Source organism: Pleurodeles waltl, chromosome 7, assembly GCF_031143425.1.
Source record: "Pleurodeles waltl isolate 20211129_DDA chromosome 7, aPleWal1.hap1.20221129, whole genome shotgun sequence".
NCBI classification, from domain to species: domain Eukaryota; kingdom Metazoa; phylum Chordata; class Amphibia; order Caudata; family Salamandridae; genus Pleurodeles; species Pleurodeles waltl.
The window spans coordinates 863,720,369-863,734,323 of record NC_090446.1 but is presented as its reverse complement, the minus strand read 5'-3'; the positions used below and the strand labels follow the sequence as shown (position 1 = coordinate 863,734,323).

The window sequence follows — 13,955 nt, the reverse complement described above, 5'->3', positions numbered from 1 at the left end:
CAAATGCGGGTTTACTAACTGAAAATATAGCCCGAAGGGAGGGAATTCGGCAAAAAAGAAACCAGTGAGGAAGCAAAAGTTCTATTATTTGGGAAGGAATGGTTCAGTCTTTTAGTGAACAGGTACAAACGTTCACTAGTTTGGATAAGGCACAGTTTTCAATGGGTTGAGTATTTGCAGGAAATAGTTTTTATGCGAAGGCTGGAAAGAGAGCAACCTTTCAGCTGTGGAAACTTTAAGTCCCAGTACACAGGATACCAAATTGATTAAAATTATAAAGGATACCAGGGAGTTCCCAGTTTCTGTCCCAGTTAGGTACAGGAGGCAGAGTTAGAACATCTAGAGGACGAGGCAATGGTGCTGATCCAGGATAAGGTAAGTATGAAGACAGTTACTGGTTCTATCGAAGCAAAGATGGGAAGAAGATTTAGATTTTTTTCAGGAACAATGGAGAAAGAAAACAAAGGGTCCTTGGGATTAGACAGCAATAGAAGGTTAACAAATAGATTTTGGTCCAGAGCCTCACCAGTTAAAATAACCAAACAAATAAATTTTTCAAAAAAACGTTGGAGGATATTTTAACTGAGGAGGTGGCTCAGATGCTAGTGAAAGATGCAGTACTAAAGGTGGAGGAAGGAAAGATTTGACACATAAGTATATTGTTGGTGGAGAAAAAGGACAAAGGTTGGAGGCCACTGATATATTTGAGGAATACAGACATTTCAAAATGGAAGGGGTTAATCTTTTGAAAGATGCGCTACAGGATGTGGACTGGATGGTGAAAATGGATCTCAAAGAGGCCTACTTCACTATTCCAGTAGCCTTGGAGAGTCAATGTTATTTACAATTCAGAGGGCAGGGACAGTTATACCAGTTTCAATGTCTCCCTCTTGGTTTGTCCACAGCTTCATGATGATTTACAAAGGTTTGAAGACCTTCAGTGGGATTTCTGAGAGAAAGGAGTATAACACTGATTGTTTATCTAGATGACATTTTGATATTGAAAAATAACTTGAAAGCACTGAAATGTCAAATGGTTTAGGTGAAGGATGTGTTGGAATCGCTATGTTTCACAACCAATATGGAAAAATCAATCATGGTTCCATCTCAGTGTTTGGAGTTTCTGGGATCTGTGGTGGACCGAGTTATGAGTTAGTTACAGTTACCACAGAAAAAAGGAAAATAAAATAATACAAGGGATAAGAATTCTAATAAGGTAAGTGGAAGTGAAAGTGAGAGAGCTGGCATGTATGATCAGTCTGTTATCTTCTTCAATACCAGCTGTTTTTCCAGGATGCTTACATTACAGGACCCTTCAATGTCTAAAGACTAGGGGCTTATCAAACAGTTTGTGGTACGGGAACAAGACACACATGACACAGGATATGAAAGAGGAGTTCAAATGGTGAATAGTAAATCTGGATGCCTGGAACGGGCAATATTTGGAATAAAACCAGATTATGTTCTGGAGACAGATGCAAGCAAATCAGGATGGGGGTGAAATTTCTTCACAACAGGAGACAAGTGGAGTTTGTAATGTGTTGGAATGGGAGGAACACATTTTTTAAAACCTTTATTTATCAGTTTCAGTTTAACCAACAGTGCAGCTCTCAAAACAACAGTCACAATATACTGTGAGCAGCTGAAGGAACAATCCATACTTGAAACGACAAATACAGTTACATAGGAGTCGATCATCCAGCGACAGTACAGCAGATTATCCAGGGCATACCATCTTCACCTCTATGCACCCTGAGGACAAAGGAATTCTAACTGTTGTGCTGGTGGTTTTCCCCCTTGAGGATGCATCATCTGGGGCTACAAATCTCTCCACCATGGCCCTATATTTGTGGGTAGGTAGCCTTCCAGAGTACAACTGTCATTAGCTTCTGCAATTACATGTGTGGTCTGCCTAACCAAGAACAGTAAGGCATTCAAAATGCCTAATCCCTCCATCAGCACTGCCGGGAGGCTCCGCTCTGTCAACCATACCCGACAACAAACATTTCTCCCAGTTGCTACCATCCTCCTGCCAGCAGGCAGAGAGGAACGCATACATTGTTTAGAAATGAGAGAGAGGTTGTTTGCCTTGTGCAGTTTCAGAAGACAACTGAAGAGAAATCCAGTTCCGCTGAAAATGGACAATATAACTACAGTAACATATAAACAAATTGGGAGGAAGCAGGTCAAATAGACTGTAAGATCTAGCGAAAGAAATGTGGAGTTTTTGCCTGGAACACAAAATTGGTTTGAAGGCTGAATATTTACCTGGGGTTCACAATGTGGAGGCGGTTTGGAATTCAAGGAATTTGACAGATTTCAGTGACTGGAAATTAAAGGATTGTTTACGAAACATTCTGAAATGTATAAGACTGCTTGAGGTGGATCTTTTTGCATCCCGTTGACGTTCCAGCTGCCGCATTACTTCAGACCAGATCTGGGTGCCATAACAGTAGACCATTAATGCAGGATTGCAAAGGGATGAAAGGATATGCTTTTCTACCTTTTTCAATGATACAGAGAGTATTAATTCAGGTGAGAAGACAGAAGAGTGAAATAATGTTAGTTGACCCACTTTGGAAAACGGAAGCTTGGTTTCCAACAACTATGGAGATGGCAGTGAAAAGTATTTATTTAGTGAAGTCATGCAAAGGACTACTAAGGGGAGTGGAGAAGGAAGAGCACCCTTTAGTAGGGTCTGGTTTGCTCAACCTTCTAGTTATCAGGAATTCAGGTAGATTCTCAGAACTTTCAGAAACAGCTTCAGAGCTGCTTGATGAATCATGTGCTGCGGACTCATTGAAGAGATACAGAGGTGCATAGAAAGGATCTCATGGAGGCTGATAAAGTAATTAAAAAAAGAGGGGGACAGGGAAAATAATGGTCCAGTATACAACCTCCCAAATATAACCTATGAAACTCATTTAAAAGTACACTTTTCCAACAATATAAAGAATGGAAGCACAGAGAAAGCACATGGGAACTCTATTGCCAGGAGCAGAAAAGCCCTCAAAGACGCAATAGGATGTCAAGCTTCATCACTGGGCAAGCTCCTCGTCAAACCGGCATTGCAATGTCTGACGGGACCCCGCCTAAAAAAGGGGGGCCCTTAACCGGTGATCTTTTACCAAGTATAGTTATGTCGAGGATGAATACAAACTATTGGTGTGAGTAAGTGACCGGAGCATATTTGTTAATTTGAGTCCCATTAGGGTCTATTTAATATCCTAAGGAGAAGTTGGGTTTATGTTTTTGGTCCTGAAGAAGCGTCACTGGATCCTATGTGACCCCTAAGACGCGAAACATGTCGACCTAGTACTAGAGGAGATAGGATAATGTCCATCTCCCCTTGATTCACATGAAGTGAGAGTGCATATAAGCATTATCTCTACTAACACTCTCTGTACTGCTTTTAATCTTGGCCTAAGCCCATTTCTGATTTATTAAATATGATGGTTTTGGTTTAGTGCCAATTTTATTCTCTATTTTTCTTCTCTCCCGACTACGCCTATAGTTTGTATTCATCCTCGGCATAACTATACTTGGTAAAAGATCTCCGGTTAAGAGCCCCCCTTTTTTAGGGGGGGCTCGTCAGACATTGCAGTGCCGGTCTGACAAGGAGCTTGCCCAGTGATGAAGCTTGACATCCTATTGGGTGTATGAGGGCTTTTTCTGCTCCTGGCAATAGAGTTCCCCTGTGCTGCCATTCTTTATATTGTTGAAACAGTGTACTTTATATGAGTTTCATAGGCTGCTAAAGTAGAAATGGCAAATGTTTTGGCGGAACTGTTTGAGAAAGGCTTTACGTACAGAATAGTTAATTGTTATAGATTAGCTGTAGCAACAGGACATTCTTTAATTCAGGGAGTGTCAAACGGTAGAAGCCCATTGATTTCTAGGGCAATGGGGGGGAATTTAGGTGAAAAGATTGCCAAGGCCCAAGTATCCGTCACTATGGGATGCTGACTTGGTTTTAAAGTTGTTTGAAAGAAAGCCAAGAAATAGATATTTAGGAGTAAGATAATTGATATGGAAATTAGCATTTTTGTTGTGTTTGATTTTTTCAGAATAGTATCAGGTATAGGAGCAATGGAAGTGTCCAATAGATACTTTCAACCTAATGGGGTAGTATTTGAAATTTGAAAGAAAAGTAAGACAATATCTGGTTCGGTATTTTATCCCAGATTTGACAATTCTCCAAATTTGTGCGTGGTAAGATGAATAAAGGAATATGTGGAAAAAGGTGTGCTGGAGTGGATCAGCTGTTGATTTCTTATGTAAAACCATTTAAAGTTGTTACAAATGTGATCACTGCAAGATGGGTGAAGGCTGTAATGAAGGAAGCAAGTGTAATTTATCTAAATTTAAGGCATTCTGTCAGGGGAGGGATGGCAAGTAAGATTTTTATGGCAAGAGGACGATTAGAGGAACTTTTGAAGGCAGCAGATTGGTCTAATGCTGACATGTTTAGGTTTTATTTTAGACCAATAGAACATGTTTCAAGCTCTGTTCTAAAAGACATTGAACATGCCGAATGCCAGTGATAAAATAAATAAGATTTTTAAAGGTTAACTGCTAAAAACTAAAAGAATAATAAAAACAATATCACAATTTTACTAAAGAAAAGGAGGCTAGCATTATCCCACCCTCCCTTCCTGTATAAATTGGAAAGGAGGGGTCAGGTTGAGAATTAGGAAGGGATCAACAGTTAAATGTTTTGATAAAGTAAATTTAAGAAAACGGTGCAGATGTAAAAAATTATTTGAGAAATACACAGCTACTGTTGATTTGTTTTTTTTCAGAACATTAAGAGAAGATATAAGAGATCCAAAGCAGAAAGAAGGACAGTGTTGAAGGAAGAAACAAAAGAGGAAGAATGTGGAGGAGAAGGACTATTTATAGGATTGAAGATTGATTTTCATTGTGATGTGAGTCTTTCTTGGAGCTTTTAAGTGTTGCTGCTCAGAAGACATGGATAAAAGATTAATGCATTATGCTAGCCTCATTGTCTTTCATATAATTGTGATTCTTTATGCGGTCTTAGATACCAGACATATGCCAGTCTGTCTCATGCTTTGGTCAGACTTTATACTGCGATTATCTGAGCTTTATGCTAATTTCCTATATTGACTGGCCAACTAAATTTGGTCTTTCTGTAATGAATTTTGAATCTTTTAATAACCCTTTATGACTTCTGTGTACCGTGTCTCAATATGGCTTACCTAACTGAATATGTCATTTGTTTTAGTGAAAATGTTGATTCTGCTATGGGCGCATTAAGTCATCTATTTTTTAAGATAACACCACCCTGATCCTGCAAAGGCGGTTTATCTGCTATCTTATCAGGTAATCAAAAATACAGTCACACTAGTATTTAAACTCCTCCACTTGATTCTTTGTTCTCATATACATTACATAATTAGTGTCCAAGATCAAGTTGACTTAAGGTTGATAAATTCAATCAAATTAATCAACAATATCTAACAGAAACACCATGAATGTAGAGTCTAAGAGCATGCAAGAAATGCATACCCCCAATTTTAACCCTTTTTGTGATTGTATAATATAATATAAGTGCCAGTAAGGCTGTTTTTACTGATTTTTACAAAGTCATGCAGGTGGAAAACTCTGAATCTTTCTTTCCTACGTTATTTTTAAAAACAGCAAAATACTGAACGTGGTAATTTATTTAGTTTGCATTGATTGACAGCATTAGGGCTCAAAAAAGTGACAATTCACCAAATAGCTGCAAATGTGTATATGTGTGCAATGTTAATGTTTAAATGTACGTGAACTATTGTAGTATTGATGTCTAATTATAGTGCAAAAAACGGACATGTAACAAATGTGTGTGTTTATATATTGGTTAAATAATTGTGAGAATATACTAAGTGCACTTTGTGTTTTTTTTTTTTACTGAACACATAATATAGGTAAATACAGGTGGAAATGTAAAAAAATAAATAAAAAAAAAAACATACTCTACTTGAAAATTCAAATGCCATCCTACCGTGCTTTTGGCAGGAATAGGAGTCGAACCCACGAATGCTGGAACCACGCTTGTCTAAACAACACGGTCAGAAAAATGACCACGTTGTTACCACGAATGCCTTTACCACGAATGCCTTCACAACAATTTTTCATTGTAAAGGCATTCCTGGTAAAGGCATGCGTGGTAAAGGCATGCGTGGTTTCTGCATGCAACTCCCCCACTCCGACCCCCCCCTTAAAACAATCGTAACCCAACAGCCACCCCCACCCCTAAAAACAATTCTAACACTACTCCCACCCCTAAAACGTAAACTACCCCGCCCCTAAAACTACTGCAACCCCCACCCCCTCTAAAACCTAAACTACCCTGACACCCCGCCCCTAAAAACTAAAAATACCCCCACCCTGCCCCTAAAACTACAGCGAACCCCACCCCCTAAAACCTAAACTACCCTGACCCCCTCCACCCTAACCCAAAAAACTAAAAATACCCCCCACCCCAGTAAAACCTAAACTACCCCAACCCCCCCCAAACTGGCCCCACAATTACTGCAACCTAGTGTCACCACAAACTAAATGACATGAGCTAGGACCTTGGATTAATCCCTCTAGAACCACAGAGCCATGGACCACTATGTCAATAACACCACTGCTGACTAGGAGGAAGCAGGAGGAAAGCAGGAGCTGTGTTGAAAGTGTATCAAAGCATTTAAACATATGTTTGAGTACAAGTGAAAGTTAATGTGTTTGAATGAGTCTGTACAAGCAAACATGTTTGCTTCTAAGTATGTGTGGGAGTGAGCATATGTGCACATCTGTGTGGGTGTAATGAAGGGGCAGGGAAGCTCATCTGTGCCGAGTGGTGACTACTTTGCTGGCATTCTTGGGAACACGTTGACTAATCCCCTACATAACACTTTCCCCTTAGTGACTTATCGTGAGCAGGCTATGTTGGCAAAACCCAACAAATTGGTCTACAAGACCATTGCTAGCATATTTACAGACATCTGCTGGCGAACCCTGAAGTTTGGTGACATTCGGACTATCCCAGTTCCTTCAGTGAGCCATGCTTGCCATACCACGGGCATTTATGGCTATGTTCGGACTATTTTGAATAGCCGAACAGCCTTAAATTGCCATATTGTGATAATTCTTAACACAGTTTAGGCAAACAAAGAAATACCAGCAGACTGTCCTTAACTTATTGTTTCCGTTCTCAACAATGTTTTGGCTATTCCTGCATTACAGTAGAAAACATCTGTGCCACATGATGATCATCCCTGGTAGCTGGGAATGACAAATGGGCATGAAAGGCAGAATCGGTCTAACAGTAGCATATGTGGTAACAAAAGAAGTATGTTTTCGTGAAAATGGCAAAGCTGCATTTCAAGGTTAAATGTTCCTTTCCGGAAACTGACAAGCTCATGTTTCAAACAAAATGACTAAATTTCAGACATATATTTAAAGCTGGCATTTTAATGATAATCCATGACACGTTTGTGAAATTTACTGTTGGTTTTGGTTCGTAGGTAATAATGAAGCCCTTCCGGCCACCACTGCCATTTCACTACCTATGTGGAGGCATTAAGCATCTATATTGATAAAGCTGTTGAGATATTATCAAGTTTCTTCTAAAAAAAATTATTCAGCTTTTTCTTTTTATTCTGAACGTGCTGGTTACATCATGCCAAGTGCAATAAACAGAAACATAACAGACAGTCATGGTACAACATGAGTAAAAAACAATTACAGACATGTAAACGCATGATGAGAGGTTCAGATTATGAGGAATATTGTCAAAGAGACATGCATCACAAATTATTCAATGGCCTTGTTTGAGCAATGTGTCCCGGGACGCTTATCTGTGTAAGCGTTAGTAATTAAGGGGCTAACTTAGGCATCTTAGATGCCCTGGAGGGATGGATACAATATGGAGGGAAGGAAAGAAAAATCCTCTATTTTCAACTGGGGGAACAAAGAAACAAAAAACAGGATACAAGGTGTGAGAAACTACAATGGGACACCTACACAAACGGGACCGTCAAGTGATTGTATAAGAGAAGGCAGTAGATGGGGGCTGGGAGCTATAAGAAACTGGTGTGTATTGGGGAGGGGGGGGGGGATGTTGGAGGGGTGAATGAGAAGATTGCCACAGGAATGGCCTGATCACCATCACTCTGCACTGTGGAAGGGGAGGGGAACACTAACCCAGTGCAGGGGAATTTGAAGGCGATAGAGGAAGGGGACGGGGACAATTGTAACTGAACAGTATCACAGGGGGACTAAAGGGGAGAAGGGATCATCCGTAGCCAGCTCCTTAAATTAGGTGAGCATGGTACCCCAGGCTGCAGCTATGAGGGGGCCTTCGAAGATGTTGGGCTTCCTCCCAATGTAATGCAGTGCTTTTCGCCTTTCCCCAATGGAGAAGCACCTTGTGCCAGCAGGAAGGTGCTGGGGGCTGCTGGGCTCTCCAATGTATAATAAGGCTGCTTTTCCCAGGTGAAGATAATCAGAGCTGTGGCCTCACTGGAATTCAGTATTGTGATTTTGGTGACAGTGGCCGGGGTAGTGTGTATGTGTTGGGGCCTCTTGCTATCTTATGCATTCTCCCCACTACCTTAATGTTCCCTGCTGCTCAGCCACTGAGTGAGGTCACTGTATGGTTGGAATGTTGACAGTGTTTGTGCTTGGATGCGTGGACAGTTGGAGTGAGAAGGGCTGAGTGGCAGGATGCTGCTCCTTGTGGGGCCTTAACTGTAACCTACAACTAAGCTAATAACCCTACTTCTTTTATAACCCATGAGTAACCATCATTGATTACAACAATATGGCATGCCAGTAGCTGGCAATGCAGGTACAGAGCATGTTTTAGAGATTGGCTGTCTGAGCATGGCATCTGGGGCAAGCCAGTACTACTGCAGGGAATATGTGGTTCAAACGGGAGGGTGTGAGATAAGCTCTGTGTAACACCATGTATTGAATATTGTTGAATCATCCATTATGGGAAATAATCTAATGAAGCTCCAGGGGCCTGGACCTCTCTGCATTTTGGAGCGGGTTGGCCAGGTCCTTCTTCTAAACTTGTCAAAGGTGTGTCAGAGGATCTTTGTGTGCTCTCTCATTGCTTTGTATAACCATGTTAAGAGGTGACACCTTCCCTACATGATGTGTAAGGTATGTACTACTACATGAGTATGGGGGCTTTTCATCCACTGCATGCCAAAGCATTAAAATTGCTGCTAGTAGCTGCCTGTACAGCAGGAATTGGCCCGGGGGAATGTCATGATCCTTGCGCAGTTGTCAAATGGAATGAGATGCTCATTTTGGAAGAGATCACCAACCACGTCTAAAGAGCATTCGCACTACGCTGTTAATTGGTTGGCCCTAAAGTATCTATAGGGTCCCGGAAGACCCTGGAGGAGAATAAGTGGGGAGTTGGGTTGCACCTGTCGGGTTAGTTGAGCGATCCTGGCAAGGCATTTCCGGGCCACCCAAACATGGAGTGACCAGGAGCGATGCATCTTTATGGTGGGGTAAAGTAACTGACAATGGGGAAGGCCCCTTTCTCTTATATATTCTTTGTCAGTTTCGTATAGATGCCTGCCCGCCAGCCAGGGGACTACCCACTCAATCTGCGTTTTAAGGCAGCAGAACTAACCCAACCATTCCTGACCCACTGGCAGCTGGAGTTCATTAAGGGCCAACCGTTTTAGCTTACCATCCGACAACATGTCCCCTAGCATTTGATCCACATTCCGGAAAAAACACTGGTGAAGGAACACCAGTATATCAACAAAATAGAAGAGAGACCAGAGAGGATAATTATTTTGGAAAGAGCAATCTTGCCAGTGAGGGCAAGTAGCAACCACTGCCAAAATTACGTTTGGGACTTGAGGGCCGTAAATGCCCATCACAAGCAGGTCTTGATGTGAATAGTATAACCAGATACTGAGGTACCGGACCGCCGGGGTTGTCCATGCTAACGCTCGCCACCAAGGCATATGGCCTGAGGGGGTGTGTCTTGCAGGAATGGTAAGACGCAGAGCTTTCCCCAGTTCACCTGAAGGCCTGCTGCCTCCTCAAAGTCCTAGGAGGTCGTGGAGATTGACACTACATCAGCTGCTGCATCCCGAGGGTAGAGTACCAGGTCGTCTGCGTATAATGACACAGCATGACTGGTAGCACCTAGGGGAATACCCCAGTGTTGGCCTTTCAGTCTAAGATGGTGGGCCAATGGCTCCATAGCAATTGCAAAAAGGATTGATGGTGGGGGAAACAACCCTGATTTGTACCGTGGTAGATAGGAAACGGGGTGAGATCAGGTGGTCCACACGTGCTTGGGACATGAGATTAGTATATAGCATCCTCATGTATGTCAAAAGGCATCTGCCGAGGCCCGCTGAACTGCAAAGAGGTAATCCTAAGAATCAAAGGCCTACTTGAGGTCTAGTATAAGGCACACCTCCTGTGGATAGCATTGTGATGCCTGGTCCATTACATGGAAGAGCCGTCTGATGTTATCAGATGAACTATGGCCAGGGACAAAGCCATTCTGATCTGGGTGGACAGTGGCAAACAAAACCTGTAGATATCAGCGAGTACTTTGCCAAGTTTCTTGTATTCTGCTCTCAATAAGTTTATTGGGCTATGAAGAGAAATACGTGGAATCCGTATCCGGCTTCAAGAGGGAGAGTAGGAGCGACTCCTAAAGGGAAGCGGGCAGTGCGCCTATGGTGAGCACCTCCTTATAAACCTCGATCATCTTGGGAGCAAGGTGAGCCGGAAACCGATAATAGTACTCTATTGGGAGACCATCAACCCGAGGGGTATTATTACGGGCCAGATCATGTATCGCTTTCTTCATCTTGGCTACTGTAATCAGCTCCTCAAGCTCTTCGCATTTAATGGTGTCAATGATAGACAGGGGGTGGGGGGCACGTAAGTACTCAATCGCACTGAGAGGTGGAGAAGGAGGTGCCCTATATAGTTCAGAGTAATTGGAGCTGAACACCTGCAATGTTGCGGACAGTGAATGCATGATAGGCCCTGAGCCTGAGGGTACTTCCATTATTAGGGGTATGGGTTTCTTGGAGGGCTAGCCATGCCAGCAAGTGGCCAGGTTTAGCCCCCAAGGTGTGTAGGCAGGCTGTGTACTCAGCAAATCTGTAACAGTGAAGGCGCTCCGTCAGAGCGGTGTGCTTTCCTCTGGCGTCAGACAGGGCTTCGCGTGCAATGTCTTCCGGAAGGGCATGATTATCTAGGGCGGCTGGTGTCACCTCAGTGTCTTGAAGAGCCTGGGTTAGTTCTGGGCGAATCCCAATAATATTCTGAACACAGAAACTCCTAGTAACAAAGTTAAAGGAGTCCCACTCTATGGCATGGGTAGTACCTGTGGAGTGGTTCTCAGCGAAGTATTGACTAATGTAAGTCAGTTGCGCATCGCAAAATATTGGATCATCGAGTGTGTCCCTGGGAAACCGTCAGGTGGAAACCAGGTGTGTGGCACTCTCTAATCCAGGTCTGTGATACGGGTGGCATGGTCAGAGAGGTCACGGTCCAGGCAGTCTGAGTGCCTGAGTCACAGACGTATGGCTGTGGTGCACAAGAAGTGGTCCAGATGGACATGCAAGTCGTGGGGGACCAAAGAGTGGGAATCTAACAGGAGATGTGGGTTGTGGGCCCCCTAGGTGTCAAGCATGGACCATTGCTGAGCCCATGGGGAAAAGTGCTGAGAGTGTTGCCATGCGGGGACGGGTGGGGAGCCGTCAAGAAAGAGGTCCAAGACACTATTATAGTCTCCTCATATTAGCCAGAGGATGCTTACCCACTGGTCCGGGACTTCAGATAGGGGTCCAAATTACTGCCTGTTCTGTGTTTGGGGCATAGATACAACCCAGGAGGATGGCATCCCAGTCTAGCCAGTCTAGCCATCCTGCCATAAAAACATATCTTTTCTCCTTATCAGTGACCGTGTAGTGAGCTTGGAAGGGTCTACTAAGACAGATCCATAGAAAAGTACCCCATGAGATATCAATACAATTTGAACTCTCAAAATGTACACAATGTGCAATCTGTATGTTACGTGGCCCTGTGACTCCATGTAACTAAGCAGTAACATTACTGTATTGGGCTGTAAATTTGACAAGCTTCGCTGTTGAAAGCCTGAGATTTGAAGGTTTTCATAATAGATTTGCTCATCTTGCTCCTTCCATGTAGAGTTTCAGTCATCTGCCTAAAAGGGGCTAGATGGAAAACTGAAGTGAATATGTCATAAAGAGAAAAACAATGCAAACTGTGACCTTGCACAGATTTTCACAACTGCCTGAAATGCACAAAACTCTTGTTTTTGTCACCATTTCTAAACTGTTCTTGGGTAAGGTGAAGCCTCGCAGACTTGAAAAAGGTAAAGTTTGTCTGGCACAAACATTTTGGAACAGTAGACAACTAATGAAAACAGTCAGTGTATTATATTTCCAAAAAACATTCAGCTAACAGGATAAGGCAATACAGAATCAACTCTCTTGCTACAGCCCCATGAGTGATGGATTTCTTACGGTACAATCTTCTCAGAAGCTTCCTTGGCCTGGAGTAGCTGCGACAAGGCATAGCCCACAGCTTCTACCACTGCCCCGTCAGGAGACTGCAAGACAGGCAACTGCTGATTAGAACTATAAAGTGACATAATTCAAACTATTCAAACTATTCAAACTGTTCTAATGATGTGGATGGAGGTTCAACGATAAATGAGAACTCAATCAAACATTTAAATCACTAGAACACTAAGACATAATTTGCGGCATTTGCATAGATCAATTACAGGAAAATGTATTTTTTCCCAGAACATACCCTGCTATCAAATCTTCCCAAATGTATAATTTTAGTTCGGGAGGAACTTACGAAGACTACATTATTTTTTAATGTGGGAGTAATGACATCCAAAACCCACACATGCCCCGATTAAAGCAACACAACTTAACACCTCACCACACGACGGAACTACAACAGAATACATTACAACCACAACAATATAATAACACAACAGCACTGGTCCACATTAAGACAAATGCAAATACACAACACAGCAAAATCATCGAACAAAACATTAACATCACCAAACAACTATTACCAGTCATCAACCTGTGCCATTTATCCACCACCTTCACTACCTATTAGCTTCAATGAAGGTATTAAACTCCTTTACACTCTGGTACTCTATATACTGTGTAAATGCAATTACTTAAAAACGTTGATATTTTGTGATTTCATATTTGCAACATGGACTGCATACTTCTGGTAATTAGTATACTTTTATGGACCACTTGGGAGGTCACATGGATCTAGGCCGAAGAACAGTGACCTTTTTGGAATGTACGGCCTATACTATGCACCGTAACTACAGTTCATATTTCATATACATGGCAGTGTACTGGAAGTAAGGAGTAGGGCACAAATGCCATGCACTGTAGAGTCTGGGGCAGGGCGAGATTACATATGTCTAAATACTGTGAAATTCACTGAATATGTTAATTAAGATTGTAGAGACTATAGAGTTTATGCTGGAAACAGATGGTGTAACCCAAAGAAAACCCTCAGTGGGTATGATGCAGGGTGTAAAACCTCTTGAAATTCTGAAAGTAAAGTGTCTTTATAACCTTAACTCCCAGCCGCTATCCATTGCTCATAACTCCAAATGTCACAAATGACATCACAAAGGTGACTTGACTTATATAATATATATCCATGCCACCATTCAAGCTGACCTGAATTCCACAACCCATGGCTTGAGCCTTCTGGCCATGGGGAAGGACAGACTGTATCCTCTAGGAGGTGGTCAGCCCCAATCCCGATGAATGATAGGGCTATGCAAAGTGGGTTTTGTGAAAGTACCTGCCCAATTGACTTCTAAGTACATCAAGAGGACATGCTCAGCAGGACAAGAGGGAAGGGGTGTTTTGTACATGGTC

At 42.4% G+C, this 13,955-nt stretch overlaps 1 protein-coding gene across 5 annotated transcripts in view; it reads right to left on the bottom strand.

Moving 5' to 3' along the window:
* The window catches only part of TMCO6 (transmembrane and coiled-coil domains 6), a 184,348-nt gene that overhangs the window by 113,538 nt on the left and 56,855 nt on the right, over positions 1 to 13,955 (bottom strand). For all 5 annotated transcript variants that reach the window (XR_011194155.1, XM_069199391.1, XM_069199389.1 and 2 more), the window contains exon 7: positions 12,546 to 12,631. Coding sequence is in view for 4 of the 5 variants with exons in the window: in XM_069199391.1 (XP_069055492.1) it covers positions 12,546 to 12,631 (86 nt within the window). In the remaining variant the exon portion in view is untranslated. The remainder of the gene's footprint in view (positions 1 to 12,545; positions 12,632 to 13,955) is intronic.